Source organism: Mizuhopecten yessoensis, unplaced genomic scaffold (assembly GCF_002113885.1).
Source record: "Mizuhopecten yessoensis strain PY_sf001 unplaced genomic scaffold, ASM211388v2 scaffold8213, whole genome shotgun sequence".
NCBI classification, from domain to species: Eukaryota; Metazoa; Mollusca; class Bivalvia; order Pectinida; family Pectinidae; genus Mizuhopecten; species Mizuhopecten yessoensis.
Window position 1 is genome coordinate 836,443 of NW_018407435.1, and position 17,138 is coordinate 853,580.

At 34.7% G+C, this 17,138-nt stretch overlaps 1 protein-coding gene across 2 annotated transcripts in view; it reads right to left on the reverse strand.

Moving 5' to 3' along the window:
* Positions 1–360: 360 nt before the first annotated feature.
* The window catches only part of LOC110455414 (solute carrier family 23 member 1-like), a 29,001-nt gene continuing 12,223 nt past the window's right edge, over positions 361–17,138 (reverse strand). For both annotated transcript variants that reach the window (XM_021505541.1, XM_021505542.1), the window contains exons 3-12: positions 16,857–17,014; positions 16,157–16,272; positions 13,887–13,966; positions 12,093–12,274; positions 10,452–10,572; positions 6,475–6,631; positions 4,914–5,167; positions 3,912–4,185; positions 2,433–2,528; positions 361–1,406 (exon numbers count right to left, since the gene is read on the reverse strand). In XM_021505541.1, the coding sequence (XP_021361216.1) occupies positions 1,162–1,406; positions 2,433–2,528; positions 3,912–4,185; positions 4,914–5,167; positions 6,475–6,631; positions 10,452–10,572; positions 12,093–12,274; positions 13,887–13,966; positions 16,157–16,272; positions 16,857–17,014 (1,683 nt within the window). In that variant the 3' untranslated portion in view covers positions 361–1,161. The remainder of the gene's footprint in view (positions 1,407–2,432; positions 2,529–3,911; positions 4,186–4,913; positions 5,168–6,474; positions 6,632–10,451; positions 10,573–12,092; positions 12,275–13,886; positions 13,967–16,156; positions 16,273–16,856; positions 17,015–17,138) is intronic.

The following is a 17,138-nucleotide window of genomic DNA, read 5'->3' on the forward strand; positions in this document are numbered from 1 at the left end:
TATCTATAATGTGTTTTTCAATAGCAGTCGTACTCTGCATAATAGTTCGAGTTTTGTATCTTTCAATTTTAATTCAGGCATGCTAACTGATGATATGTATTAAACTATTTCTCATGGAAGATAATCGTAATACACTAAGTCTAGTGGTTGCGCCTTTAAAATTGGTAATAGAGACAATACTATTATGCTCAAAACTAATTATACTGCCTCATACAGCTGTTGCTAGGGGCCAAACGGTAGTCAACAATAATGTACGCGACTGTATTTGAGGTTTCTTGCATTCAAAGGCAAATGTCACTGTATCATATTTTACATCTTTCCCTATCTTTATAATTAAAAGCAAAGCAGATAATTGTCATCATATAATGTTTTTAATGTACATGAAAAGCATTTCTTATTTACAAATTGTGAAACATTTGGCATATACTGTTTACATATCAAGAAGACAGTTTTCATACGAAATATCATACATTTATACGAGACCATCAATGGTGTGATCATGGGAAAATGAACTTTTCAAGATAATGATAAAAATTGCACAATTTTATTTACAATGAAACATGTAATGGACTGCAACGGTTGTAAACTGTCTTCCTTGTTATCGCCTTAATAATGTTCACCTAATTATATAATGTCATTGATATTGATGTTTAAATCTTTAAATATTAGAAATCCTCACCACAGTTAAGGCCGTAAACAACCACCGATACAGCAGCCATCTGAATGGATTTTGGAAAGCAATGTAAACTGACCCCTCTTTTACGATCTCCAATGAATTCTGAAGTAATTAGGTCTTTAAATGATATGTTAGGAAACACGTGAATAATGTAGATATAACGATATATGTATATGTAGGGGAGTATATCGTGATAAGTACTGAGAAACACATGTATTGATAATGCTTGAGTTAATGACTGGCCGATTATAATTTGTTATATCGAAAGGGTAAGTTTCAAACTAAACTTCAAGTTTCGTTTATATACGCATTTGACATTAGCCATCATTTTAACTGGTAAATACATATAGAGACTTATTTCTCCAAAAATGTGAAACCATTCTCGGATACATAATCAAAAGCTTTTAACGATTTTCTATTGACTCTGTTTTAACATTTTTTCTTGATTTAATTACTATATATATAATGCCAATTGTATTTGACTTTTACACCATTACATCAGATACACCAGCAATAATCGACTTCCTTCTTGCCCATTGACCAGACAGGCTCCTTTTTCGTTTCTTTGGGGTAGGCATAAATGGGATATATTCCAAGCCTTTCCAGTTTTTCATGGATTCAGGTAGCCAGGTGTCATACAACTCTATCCCTTCTACGTAGTTAGTAGTCGCCCCCGACTCGCCCCCTTCGTTGTTCTGCCAGGCTGTGATTCCTCGTTCCTCCAATGTTCCTGTTAATGTTAAAAAGGGTGGGCGGTTATAATTAATTGCTTAAGCGTTTTATGTCAAAGAGATGAACGTCACACACACAGTTGACTGCACATTGACATTTGGTAAAGCATACAGTACAGTAAAACTCCGATATAATTCCCATTATTTCATTTGCCATCTTGTTCATATCTCCAACATATTGTAACAGGGACAGTATATAGATTATATATCCATTATACGTCCCTGATTTTAATGACCTTTTTCTCGTATTCTTAAAAAATTTCCTTGATAGCTAATATGAACACGAACTTGCAGTGCTTGATCGGAAACTAAATATTATGTAAACGGGATCCCATACGTCAACACTTATTTCGAGTTCTATTTAGAAAAATGTTTGCATGTTGGTGTATTTGACACCCGGATGATTATCCAAGATGTTGACATCCATATGCATTTACATTATTTTCATTGATATGATATTATGAAAATTTATCTAAAAGTATTATTACCACTTACATCACTGATTTAATGTGTCTGCAAATACACAATTAAAAGTCAAACAATGTATAATAATGTATAATAGTCCATTGCTGTATTGCGCTATCTTGACGTCACGACTGAACGAGCAATAAAACGCACTGCCATATATTCTGTTTGTTCATGGTAGAATAAACTTCCGTATTGAGCATGAACAACAGTGTAAATACATTCATTAATCAATAAAATGTCAGTCTCTGTATTATAACTAAACAGCCCATTTCGACCCACTCCCGTTAAAGTTAAAAATTGCAAAATCACTAACGAAAGTATGTTCTGTTTTACCATAAAAAATGAAACGGGAACATGGAAGACGGTAACAAAATAAACCAAGTCATGAAAAACGTGATAAAAAGATTGAAATTGGTACTATACGCTCTTCGGTAAACAGGCATGTTCACTTGATTAAAATGCCTTTGTTCTAACAATCGAGGTTAATTATTGATGTTATGATCTGCATCCTACTTCATGCTACATCTTATATTGCAGATTACATTTAGTTACAATACCTGGAATTGTGTTGTCCAGAAAACAAGCTATTATTGCTCCAGAAAAGTTCGGATTTCCTAAAAGTCCTTTCAATATGAAATCCACTTCCGTGTTCCCTGTGGAATGTGATAATAAACAAAATGATAATACGATTTTTTAAGTATATAACAATTCAAATCTAATACAGGATATATGCTATGTAATATGTTGAAACTACATGTACGAATCACAGCGTCAAGAGTATAAATACACTTTCAACATTTGATATTGTAGACATTCTTGACAGGATAAAGAAAATCAGCCTCGGGGGAAATTCACACTTGCGTAAAAAAGCGTCAGTGCGATTTTCCCCTGGCACCCATCCTCGATATCAAGGGGTTACGCTTACTTTCGCTCTCTACACCCCTGGGATATGTCATAGCAAAATTGAAGGCACGAAGATAGCTGATACCTGTCCTTTGAAGATTAAAAAAGGAGAGACGCCCGACTTCAAAGCCTGTCAATTTTTACCGTTAGGTGATCGCGATATTATTTTGATGTTAATCAAAGGATCGAACTAGCCTTCTCGTCTCATCCACATGGCGGTTTACACTGAGCCACGGCTGCAGAGAGCGAAAGTGAGCGTAACCCCTGGATATCGAAGATGTCTGGCACCAAAGGATGGACGAAAATATGGGGACATCAAATTACAAACTGTTGGAAATGAAAATAGCAAAATGATTTGAACAGCTCTTGGTAGGGGGATCATATGAGGAATATTAAGCTATGTTTGTATTTTCTTGTTTGGTGGTAAATTTTCAGGAATAACCATAAATTGAAAGTCAATATTTTGAATGTTCGTCTTTTAAAATAAGTTTTTTCTCCTTGAAATGTCGTGCAGACGAAGTCCGTTTTGCAAGAAACATACATTTAAAATACCATACACGACATGTCAAGTCATGTGAGCTGACAACCAATACGGAAGGCGTCACCCATACACTGATGGATATTGAAAATCCTTTTTTAACATAACATTAATTTGGTAGATGCAGAGATATTTTTCTCCTCGATATCCTGGGGTTACACACAGTTTCGCTCTTTGCACCCACGGAACGGAATCATCCTCGAAATCCAGGGGTTACGCTCACTTTCACTCTCTGCACCCCTGACAGGCTTTGAAGTCGGGCGTCTCTCCTTTGTAATCTTCAAAGGACAGATATCAGCCTAGCGATTGGTCAGTCTTTTTTTACCAATCAAACAACTATCTTCGTGCCTTCAATTTTGCTATGACATATTATAAGGGTGCAGAGGGCGTAAGTGAGCGTAACCCCTTGAGTATCAAAGATGAGATATTTAGAATTACAACTCCATTGACAAACGCGAGCTAGGAGATTATTCTTTTCAACATAAACTTATTTTTATTATCAAATATATTTATTTAGTCGCTTTATCAACCACGTATAGGATTGCATAACAAAATTATACTAAGTACTCATTTTTAGTGCGACAAAGTAACCTACCTGTGTCGATGTCGTTGGGATAGGTTTTAACCCAGAGTGGTACAAGGAGGCCCATGAGGAGAGAGACCCCCATGATTGCAAGGTTTCGGGAGGACGTCAGATCGACGTTGACCAGATTAGACAACACTACTCCATTAAACATGCCCATCATGATGATCAGTGCCCCGCCAAGGACGGGGTAGGGGATAGAAATGAAAACGGCAGACAATTTTCCTATTACCCCGAAGATGATATAGACAACCCCTACCACAATAAATACACTGCGACTGGAAACCTACAACAAAAATAAGATACATGTAGTTCCATCGTCTTATTCGAAATGATAATGATAGTCAACATACTGTCGTCCTTATACAGGTTATATTCTCAATTATAGAGGTGATCTCTCGATTAAGTTATGATATAAGTTAAAACTGATGAACTTGACTTCTTAATAAGGATCCCTGTCAAAAATCACCGAATTCCAATGCATTTTTTCTCGTACAAAGATTAACCTCCCTTTGCAATCGTTCTGAATGTAACTATAGTTTGGTTTGGTTTAGTATTGTTTAACGTCCTATCAACAACTATGGTCAGTTAGGGACGGGTAACTATATCCCGGCTGGGCTAGGGTCATACTGTTGACCAGCAGGTGGTTAGAGAACAGTATAATAATAGGATGTTCTGGGTTCGAATACTAGTCTGACTTCGTTGCATATTGACATTCAGAACGCTAGTGTTGTATTTTCTTCGTTAAAGTTCCGCATGATTTATTCTATTTTAAGAACTGATTTAACAGTTTCAAATGCATTGTTTGCAATTTGTACAGTGGTACGGGGATTCTTCAGCGAAATGAAAACATGATACCTGGAGATGCAGAAGCTATTAATAGATTTCTTAAACAAATTTCTATGATGACTAATTAAAGAACGACATTTTTGGACAAGACCAGTAGTTGTCCGTATGCTGGTTATATATGTTACATATGACATACTCTTGATAAACGCATGCTTATTTACCAACCCTTGTGACGCCAATAGCTCCTATGTTCGCTCCATATGTGGTCGTTGCTTGGGGGCAACCAAGTACCCCTGACAGAACAGTACATAACCCTTCAATAGCTATACCCCTATTAACGGCAAACGACGGAGGAGGTGGAACGCGACATATTGCTGCGCATGCGTAGTAATCTCCGATGGAGTCGAGGATAGAAATGAAGGTGGCAATGAGAAAGCCGACAAAGACTGTTGAGCTAAAGGCGGGAGACCCGTGTAATCCTGAAACATAAACGCAATTATCGGGTCGACTGTTTCGCGGCAATATCACAAAAATACAGATGGATTGCATGCATACAAAGAATATGTGTTAGATAAAATGACGACTGTGAAATGCAACAGATGGTGATAGCAATAGTTGTGAAGTATATTCCGTAATACCGAAATATGTACACATTAATCTCGCGATGTCGATAAACTGATACATTAACTTAGTAATGTCGAAATATAACTCCATGCTTGTTATATCCTAACCCCAGTTATGTCGAGATATGTTACTTCTTATCTTACTTCTTGTCGAGATATATATCTTCAATATATAGAGATGATAATATACTCTGATCCTCGTTATGTCGAGATATGTAATCATATCCTTGTCATGTCGACATATACATATATTCAAACCTTGTTATGGTGAAATATGTTATTCCGTCCTCGTTATATATTTTCACTTTAAGGTTCAACAAGCTCATGTAACATGTAATTGTCACCCTAAAATTCAACCCCCTGGCAAGTCATATTCAAATACCCTTATAAAAAATCAGAATAAATATATGTAATTTAGATATATTGAACTTGTACATGAGCTATTAAAGGTACATAACCAGGTTATATGTAACTTAACGAAGTCAAAATACGGCATTAAGGCTGATGTAATGATAAAAGTTGCTCACCAGATTTATTTCATGTCAATCTCTTAAGCGATCCAACTGAATGTTACGAAATGACATGTTTATTGAAGATCATTTATATACCTAGGTCATGCGGGGCATTTCTCTTTAACTATGTGTTGAGAGGTATACCGGCCTCACAAGTACAAATATCATAGTAAAACGTCCGCGTAACATATTTTACCAGTATATATGTGTAAAACCATAGACCTTTGATCATAAGCACTACTTGAACTTCATATAAAATGTCCTTTCTTAACATTCAATGATTTTTTCCGGTCTTTGAACATGACTTATCAGGGGGATGACATTTTAGGTGACTACAGCATCTTTTAGGGGGCTTATTGAACCTAAAGCTTGTCATATGAACGATTATACACTATAGCCTCGTCTTATGAATCTCTTTAGGACCGATAACAAAACTCGAGAAAAACAAAAATCAAAGCAACACCATAAGGTTAACGGAAACATCAGGTGAGACAAGGTGTTCCAAAAATATAAATGCAAATGTTGGTCATTTTAAGTATCTATTTATCATAATAAAGGTTAAAACGTGATATTCCCCATCAGGGGGTTTTATTCATCATTTAAGATTATAAATATGGTTCGAGTTTCCGTTGACTCGAGCAAAACACTGACCTGGATATGGAAAGAAGAACCATTTAGCACTAGTGATGGTGCCGAGTCGGGCGTCAGTTCTGGCCAGGTACCCTTTGTTCTTTGGGTCGTCCGTGAAGCCTCCCGCCTCTGTTATTATAAGGCTGACCAACCAGGAGATGGTGATCGCAATCAGGATCTTTAAAGTAGAGTAAAGGGTATCTATACACTAGCATCATCACATCATCAGGATCTGTATAGTAGAGTAACAGAGATATATACACTAGCATCAGCACACAACCAAGATCTTTATAGTAGAGTAACAGAGATATAAGCACACAACCAGGATCTGTAGAGTAGAATAACAGAGATATATACACTAGGAGATATATACACTAGCATCACCACACAACCAGGATCCGTATAGTAGAGTAACAGAGATATAAGCACACAACCAGGATCTGTAGAGTAGAATAACAGAGATATATACACTAGCATCGGCTCACAACCAGGATCTGTATAATAGAGTAACAGAGATATATACACTAGCATCAGCACACAATCAGGATATGTATAGTAGAGTAACAGAGCTATATACACTAGCATCAGCACACAACCAGGATCTGTATAGTAGAGTAACAGAGATGTATACACTAGCATCAGCATACAACCAGGATCTGTATAGTAGAGTAACAGAGATATATACACTAGCATCATCACATCATCAGAATCTGTATAGTAGAGTAACAGAGATATATACACTAGCATCGGCTCACAACCAGGATCTGTATAGTAGAGTAACAGAGATATATACACTAGCATCACCACACAACCAGGATCTGTATAGTAGAGTAACAGAGATGTATACACTAGCATCAGCACACAATCAGGATCTGTATAGTAGAGTAGCAGAGCTATAAACACTAGCATCAGCACACAACCAGGATCTGTATAGTAGAGTAACAGCGATGTATACGCTAGCATCAGCACACAACCAGGATCTGTATAGTAGAGTAACAGAGATATATACACTAGTATCAGCACACAACCAGGATCTGTATAGTAGAGTAACAGAGATAATTATATACACTAGCATCAGCACACAACCAGGATCTGTATAGTAGAGTAACAGCGATGTATACGCTAGCATCAGCACACAACCAGGATCTGTAGAGTAGAGTAACAGAGATATATACACTAGCATCAGCTCACAATGAGGATCTGTATAGTAGAGCAACAGAGATGTATACACTGGCATCAGCACACAACCAGGATATGTATAGTAGAGTAACAGAGATATATACACTAGCATCAGCTCACAATCAGGATCTGTATAGTAGAGCAACAGAGATGTATACACTAGCATCAGCACACAACCAGGATATGTATAGTAGAGTAACAGAGATATATACACTAGCATCAGTACACAACCAGGATCTGTATAGTAGAGTAACAGAGATATATACACTAGCATCAGCACACAACCAGGCTCTGTATAGTAGAGTAACAGAGATATATACACTAGCATCAGCTCACAATGAGGATCTGTATAGTAGAGCAACAGAGATGTATACACTAGCATCAGCACACAACCAGGATCTGTATAGTAGAGTAACAGAGATAAATACACTAGCATCAGTACACTACCAGGATCTGTATAGTAGAGTAACAGAGATAATTATATACACTAGCATCAGCACACAACCAGGATCTGTATAGTAGAGCAACAGAGATATATACACTAGCATCAGCACATGATCAGGATCTGTATAGTAGAGTAACAGAAATATATACACTAGCATCAATACACAACCAGGATCTGTATATTAGAGTAACAGAGATATAAACACTAGCATCAGCACACAATCAGGATCTGTATAGTAGAGTAACAGAGATATATACACTAGTATCAGCACACAACCAGGATCTGTATAGTACCGTAACAGAGATATATACACTAGCATCAGCACACAATCAGGATCTGTATAGTAGAGTAACAGAGATAAATACACTAGCATCAGCACACAACCAGGATCTGTATAGTAGAGTAACAGAGATATATACACGAGCATCAAGAGACAATCAGGATCTGTATAGTAGAGTAACAGAGATATATACACTAGCATCAGCACACAATCAGGATCTGTATAGTAGAGTAACAGAGATAAATACACTAGCATCAGCACACAATCAGGATCTGTATAGTAGAGTAACAGAGATATATACACTAGCATCAGCACACAACCAGGATCTGTATAGTAGAGTAACAGAGATATATACACTAGCATCAGCACACAATCAGGATCTGTATAGTAGAGTAACAGAGATATATACACTAGCATCAGCACACAATCAGGATCTGTATAGTAGAGTAACAGAGATATATACACTAGCATCAGCACACAATCAGGATCTGTATAGTAGAGTAACAGAGATATATACACTAGCATCAGCACACAATCAGGATCTGTATAGTAGAGTAACAGAGATATATACACTAGCATCAGCACACAATCAGGATCTGTATAGTAGAGTAACAGAGATATATACACTAGCATCAGCACACAATCAGGATCTGTATAGTAGAGTAACAGAGATATATACACTAGCATCAGCACACAATCAGGATCTGTATAGTAGAGTAACAGAGATATATACACTAGCATCAGCACACAATCAGGATCTGTATAGTAGAGTAACAGAGATATATACACTAGCATCAGCACACAATCAGGATCTGTATAGTAGAGTAACAGAGATATATACACTAGCATCAGCACACAATCAGGATCTGTATAGTAGAGTAACAGAGATATATACACTAGCATCAAGAGACAATCGGGATCTGTATAGTAGAGTAACAGAGATATATACACTAGCATCAGCACATGATCAGGATCTGTATAGTAGAGTAACAGAGATATAAACACTAGCATCAACTCACAATCAGGATCTGTATAGTAGAGTAACACAGATAAATACACTAGCATCAGCACACAATCAGGATCTGTATAGTAGAGTAACAGAGATATATACACTAGCATCAAGAGGCAATCAGGATCCGTATAGTGGAGTATAACAGAAAGATATGATAGCGACAACACATGGAACCGAGGAAACACGTTTTCTTATTTCCCGCAGCCAAATACTATACATGTATATCATACTGATAAGAGCCCTGGAGTCAGTCCCCTAAACAATATGGTGTCCTCATTATAGTTGACTAGGAAGTCCAATGATGTCTTTTGAAAAATCTTGTCTGAGCATTATTAGTCTACGATTAGTAAACTTTAACTAACAATCATTACAGTATTTATGTAGTTATGCAAGTAATTAAGTATCTATATAGTCAACAATGTAACTAACGTGAAACAAAAATATAATAAAGAAAAGAATGTGATCACTGTTATAAAAGTATAAAAAAAAAAGGCTGTGCAGTTTGACATTTTTTTATATTAGACCATCATCGACACAGTAGTGTTCGGTCCCCTAATTTTCTTCGATAATTATCTATTGTTTTTAAAATATATACATGTTCATTGGCCTTCATATATCACATACTGTACTGTGTTATCCAGTGAATATACCGTCAAGCATAGGACAATTACATGACGTCACAGACTTACTCACTGGACTCAAAATGGCGGCTTTTTACATTTCAAGGTTTCATGAAAATTGTCGTTTTACACGAATAAACACCACAAATATTGATTTTGTGATAAAAAGGATTTTAAACTCGTTTTCATTTCATATGAAATTTATGAAAGTCGTCACGAATTTTTCATTTTAGCTCGCCAGAGGCTCGCTGAATCGAAAAAATCTTAGACTCGTTTCATAAATCTCATATGAAATGGAAACTCCTATATGATCCTATATTTCACCAAAGATTGAAAAGAGGGGTGTCAAAATTGTCTAAAGCAAAGCATATATTTACATAATAAATAGTACACATTACGATATATCAGTTGTTTTCATATGGGGGTTTTCAGGAAATGCATGATAAACGAAGGGGAACTCACGGCGTATATCTGATGGAAAGGGTAGCGAATGATATGACAGCCTTTTGCCCTGGTCCATATTGGGATAGGCATCTTCCAATTAGCCAGGTAGAATGCCAGAATGAATCCGATGGAGCTGGTCCTGTTTACAACGTTAGAATGTGTATACAGCATGATACAGTGTAGTGCTGTTCGTGTCTAGACACATATTCCTATATGGTGTATTTCTAAAATGCATTTTACGGAATAAAGGTTCAAGCATATTCAGTTTACTGTTCTTTAAGGTGAAGGGTAACACTGCATTCGTAACAACGTGAAGAGGACTTCTATACAAATATGTATATATATATATATATCTTAACTCACTTTAAACAATCTCTTCTTATATGTAAAATATGAAACTTTAAGTATGAGTTTCAGAGTCTCTTTCCTTAATAGAGGTTTTTATCTAAATTATATTTTTCACGTAGCTCTTACAGCCTACAAGTTAGACTCTTATTTTGATGTGGAAAAATTATAATTCCATCAAACGGTTATTATAATGTTTTATCATTTTATTCCTATTTCAAATTTAAAATAATTAAGTGTATCATGACCTATTTTTATACGACAGGACTAGATAAGATATTTCATAATGGTGTCCAATGTAAGAGACATGAAATTGACCAATGTCTTATTCGAACATTTTGTTATCCTTAATAACAAACTATTATTTACGTTAGCAGAGGTGAACATTACTGTTTTCCAATATGTTAGGAGATTTAGTTAACAATAACGTCAATAAATGCGTGTGTTAAATTATATATAAAATCAATTTTGAAACTCAGTGATACAACTGAACAACAACAACAACAACAACAACAACAACAACAGCGTAAAGTAAAAATAAAGAATGGAACCCATCACAATTTAATTTGTATAAACTAGCCGATTATAACGAGTAAAACTGTCTGTTCACACATTTCTGTGAAAACTTTTACAATCGATTATTTCCTGAGGGTGAAAATATTGTCCTTGCAGTGTAAATCATCTTAAATAATTTTTGACTCCAAAATCCATCAAAATTGAAAAGTCTTTATTCAACTTTCATTTCACCGTTTCTTTTATTCCAAATACTTCCCCAATACTATTTAAAAAGATGTTTTTATTAATTTTCCACGATAACGAGCTCGAATTTCATAAATTGGAGAAATTAAATATTCAGCTAATTTTGTCCCTATTTCGTGTAGACTGTTCTTACTATCAAAGGAGTGAGAGGTGATAATATTTAAATGATATACATCAGAAACATATAATTTGTTCAAGATTGTGCTATATTGAATCTGAGAAAAACAGGAAACAAATCTCGAAAAATTTGACCGACATTATCTAATTTCAATAATTTATGCAAATTTCAATTACTCACCATGGTAACTATAAAAGTAAACAGCAATTGTTATTGTTATAATAGTATCGAAAACGTTTTTGAAATTCAAAATCAGTAATTGTAATTTTCAATGAAAGATTGTGATATTTTTTTCAAATACGATTTGGGACCAAAAAAGGTCATAAACTATATACAGTCTATTTTTAAAAAAAGTATGAATAGAAAACAACTTAAATATCAATTTTTCGGGTTAGGATATGTAGTTTACAGAAAACAAAATGCTGAGACAAACCTACAGAAGAGCCATTCCCCAGTGTGGAGCCACGAATGTCAGCACGGGTTCAGCCACATATATTCCAAGTAGTAGTATGCTGGGTACGATGGTGATCGGACCCACGTATCGTAACAATACGCCCACGAGGCCTGTAGCGCCAACCAGGAAATGAATAGTGCCCACGATCATCAGACATCCCTGTATCTGAAGATGGAAGTTAAATGATTAATTTACAAAACAACGGTTTTTCCTTTTTTATATTTGATGTTTGCTAATGCCTGGAAATCACACGCTTTAAATATTTTAATAAAGAGCGCTGAAAACGAAATAATTAAAAGTCCCAAATTTGTTTCTTCTTCCTGTTTTATCAAGTTTGAGTTTTATTTTATATTTTTATTGATGATGTATATTTCACCTTTTCTTCATTTAGTGTACTACAATTTGGTATTTCCAATTTAATGAAAGTTTGTTTCATATATATCCCATGAAGTACGGATCAGTTTGCGACAATTTAACACTTAATTCATTAAGGATATACACCTCTGAGAAGTCAAAAAAATCCCTGTATTAAACCTTTTTTCTTTTATGGATTTTTGGATAAAGGATGTAATGGCATAGTAGAAAATGCAAAAGATAATATATGTCCGTGTGTTCGTTTTCGTGCTATGATCGGTCAAAGATACCAATTTAACACCACATGTGATTTAAGGTGATTTCATTTGTTTTGACCATTTGCATAACAAAGTCATACAATTTCTTCCAAGTGTGTTATCAGATATGTATGAATGTTTGTAGAATTGATGAAAATATTATTTTCTTTTAAATTATGGAAGTAAAATTTCTTAATCTTATTCATTTAACTCAGAAAGGCGATTTAAGTTACCCCTACCCCTTATTTTTTAAGGAAAAAAAAATAAAAATAAATTGTACGCTTGATATAAAAAATTCTGCTATTAAACTTTTTTTAATATTAAATGAACTAAAAGCTTCATTTTTTGTCCCATTATCATTTATGTTATTTTTTACCTTTTTCGGGGTCAAAAATCAAAAGTGCTTCAGTTTCACTAAATATGTAAAATGTATAATTTGTATGTATAATTTTCCCGTTTGTTGCATATTACTTTTATCATATTGAACATTATAAAGATTTACAGCAAAGTTGAACATGCTACAATTAAAAATGGCGACACAATGACAATTTAAGTGATCGATCTAGTGTCAAAAAAGGTGATTTTTTTGCCTTTTTTGAAGCACAAGAAATACACATTAATACACATTTTCAAAATGGCCACCGAATTGGTATTTTTTTTAAGTTCGTGTGAAAAAAGTTCTATAAACAACAGGCAACTAATTTTTTGACATATTTTTGCAGATGCTTGTTTGCTAATAAACTTGATCATAATTTGTTAAATATTACAAAAACCCGTTACACCAGATTAAAACGAGACATGCACGTGATTGAAACCTTAGAAGAGTACATCCTTAAGATGATCTGAAATAATGTTTGCTATCTGCATATTATGAATATTGACATCTTTTCAGATTAACTCAATGTTGGTGCCGTTCAAAAAAAATCATTCCGATTACGATTTGTTAAATGATTTCAAACATCAAATAAAGTGAAGCCTTTAGGCGCGTAATAATGTGAAAAGTGTTCATTACCTTAATAAAATATATAATAAAATATTCAGCTTTATGTTATCAATTATAAAACCCGGTCAGGTTGATTCGGAGAATGTCGTCCTATGTTTATATGAAGTTTATTATCAAAATTATTCAAATTGACCACTGAAATAAACCCTCTGAAATACCGTACCTCAGCGAAGTATGACAAGACGAGGTCTTTCTGTGCTTGTTCTTCGTTGAATGGTATTGGGGAAATCGTTGAATTGAACCCTTAAATACAAAAAGTTAATATTCACTAATAAACAAATTTTGAAATGTTTTGCATGACTACTTCTTTAGTTATAAATTCAACGATTCAACATTTTGACGTTGAAACACACGATAAGAACATAAGTAATGTAATGATATGTCTGATGTAACGGTTACAACCTTTAGATGTAATAATATACCTAACAAAATATTCTTGTATTCATTAAGAAAGCATGCTACAAAACTTTGGCATGCATCCTGCTTTACAAAAAGACACTAAATGCCGTTAAAGAATGAATTACGCATCCCCCCTCCCCCCCAAAAAACATCACTCAAATGACAACAAATACACACATTTCTATCACAAACACTTTAGGTTTCCTTATTTCACTCCAACAACCACTATATGTTTTCTAATCTTACTCTCACAACCACTACCTGTATATATGTTTCCTCATTGCACTCCAACACAACCACTACATGTATATATGTTTCCTCATTGCACTCCAACACAACCACTACATGTATTTATGTTTCCTCATTGCACTCCAACACAACCACTATATGTTTCCTCACTTTACTCCAACAACCACTATATGTTTCCTCACTGCACTCCGACAACCACTTTAGGTTTCCTCACTTCACTCTTACAACGACTTATGTTCCCTCACTTTATTCCCACAACCACTACAGGTTTCCTCTCTACCACCTCATTGGATTAACCTGCTTAAATATGTTTGGTTATCCACTAGTGGGTTACACCCTGCCAGGCGTAATGTCTTTGATCAGTCGTCTAAATATGTCGTTCTTTGACAATACTTTGCGACGTCTTTCTTCATTGTGACTTCGTATTTCATGACATTTGTTTTCCCCAATCGGAAACAAGAATAATGGTTTCAAAGAGAAACATGTTTTTTTCTGGATGTAATATCTGAACGTTGTGGGAGGACCCCTCCTGTAACTCGTGACGGTTGGTTATCAAGTTTATCTAACTCTCGTTTGTTTTACTTTAAACGAAACTCAGTGAACCTCGTGTCATTTTACAATTTGAAAATTCAATAACTCGAGTAAGATAAACTTGATAACCAATTACCAATAAACAGAGAAACTCTTTGTATCTATACAAAATAACTTCCAATAAATATTGAAAAAATATCATTGATTATAAACATTAATAAGATATTTATCAAACAAGTTGCAACAACGGTTGCACCTCAAGAAAAAAAGAGGACATATAAAAATAAGATTAAGCTTTAAAAACAAAATACAAAAAAAATAATCATAACCCTAAGCTGAACATATATAAAATCTATCAAGTACTACTAAAAATATAAAATCTATCAAGTACTACTAAAAATATAAAATCTATCAAGTACTACTACAAATATAAAATCTATCAATTACTACTTAAAATATATCCAGTACTACTAAAAATATAAAATCTATCAAGTACTACTAAAAATATAAAATCTATCAAGTACTTATTAAATATAAAATCTATTAAGTACTTATAAAATTTATCAAGTACTACTAAAAATATAAAATCTATCAATTACTACTAAAAATATAAAATCTATCAATTACTACTAAAAATATAAAATCTATCAAGTACTACTAAAAATATAAAATCACAATCAAAAATGCTAAATGAGGCCACTAAGACATATCATAAAGAGAGAGAGGGGTGAACTGAAGTGGACGATTAAATGTGGTACTGATGAAGAGGAAGATGGTGTACCATACGACGAGGATGATCAAACTAGTGATGATGATTTATGTCACGACGATGTGTGATGACATTACTGTGTGATGATGATAGTTTTAATAATGAGGATAACATTGTTGATTATGATGATGGTTAAGGTGTGAATGTCATTATTATGAAATAAAACAAAATTATGTGTAAAAACCTAAGTTAAAGAGGTATAGCGAACGGAAGCCCTCCTACGTTGAAGGCATTTATTGTTCGGGGATTGAACCAAAAGCCCTTCAACCCTGGCAATCCATATCCCAACTCTATTGCTGGATATTGAAAAAATGCACGACAGCTTTCTCAATGTTCAATGGTCAAACTACGTCATGTAATTGCTATCAACTATCTCCTAATCCTAACACTCACTCAAAGTACTTTTTTTCGACAAAAAAACCCTGTTAATCTGAGTATTAATTATAAATGGCGTTTAACATAAATATTTTTGTGAGTAGTCTTACCTATAGTAGAGTTTTGTAGTGAAGGACGTTTGATAGAACATCGGTTAGGATCGATCTGCAGTAGTGCCAGTAGAGGGATTATGTATCCTCCATACGCCCCTTGGTACAGCGGTAACCTAGACAACAGGATGGTAACCATTTTATATATTTTATGAATACCTGAATTTTCATTCTGTGATTTTTTTTTTATTTCGTTGGTTTCGTGGGTTATCTTCATCCACGAATTCATAGGTTCACAAAGCAATTAGAAGTTTGACACAAAGCAATTCTCCGTATGAAAGGGTACCCGAAATTCACGAATTCGTGTACCCACGAAATGGTGTTTTGTTGGGAAACCACGAAATTTTGGCCCAACGAAATAGATGGTTTGACAGTAATATGCAAAGTTAAAATTACATGTTATATCATTGTCACTTTGTATTTCTCTGGCAGTAGTAATTTTTTTTAAATAGGTGTAATGCAATTTTAAAAATGCATAAAAGCTTTTTCACACAGTATGAAAGCGATGGTATTAACATTGAAAATGCATAGATATAATTTGAAAATGTGTTGCTTTAAACTAAATATATCGTGCAATAATTTCTTTTGACCTAGTTATGGTACCCGCTATACAGTACTGTAAATACCTGCACTCAATGGTCACTTAATAAGTATGATGGATAAACTATATAAGTACTATCTATATGGTTTTTGTACTTGCCTAGCCCCGATGGTCACCATCAAGATGGTGGACACGCCATTTACAAAGAGAGTAGAGCTGAGCATCTGCGACGTTAACTCCGCGTCTTCTTTAGCGCATATGACGTCAGCGGCGATGAGAACGATGGCGAGTGACCCAGATAGTGACAGAAGAGCGTGCTGCAATTCGATTAAATGATACATTTGTTACATAATTCGTTGTTTTCGAGTACTCATTCAAACGGAGAACTGCTTAATTTTATATATGCTATTGTCTCTATTCCGTCCCCCCCCCCCCCCCCCC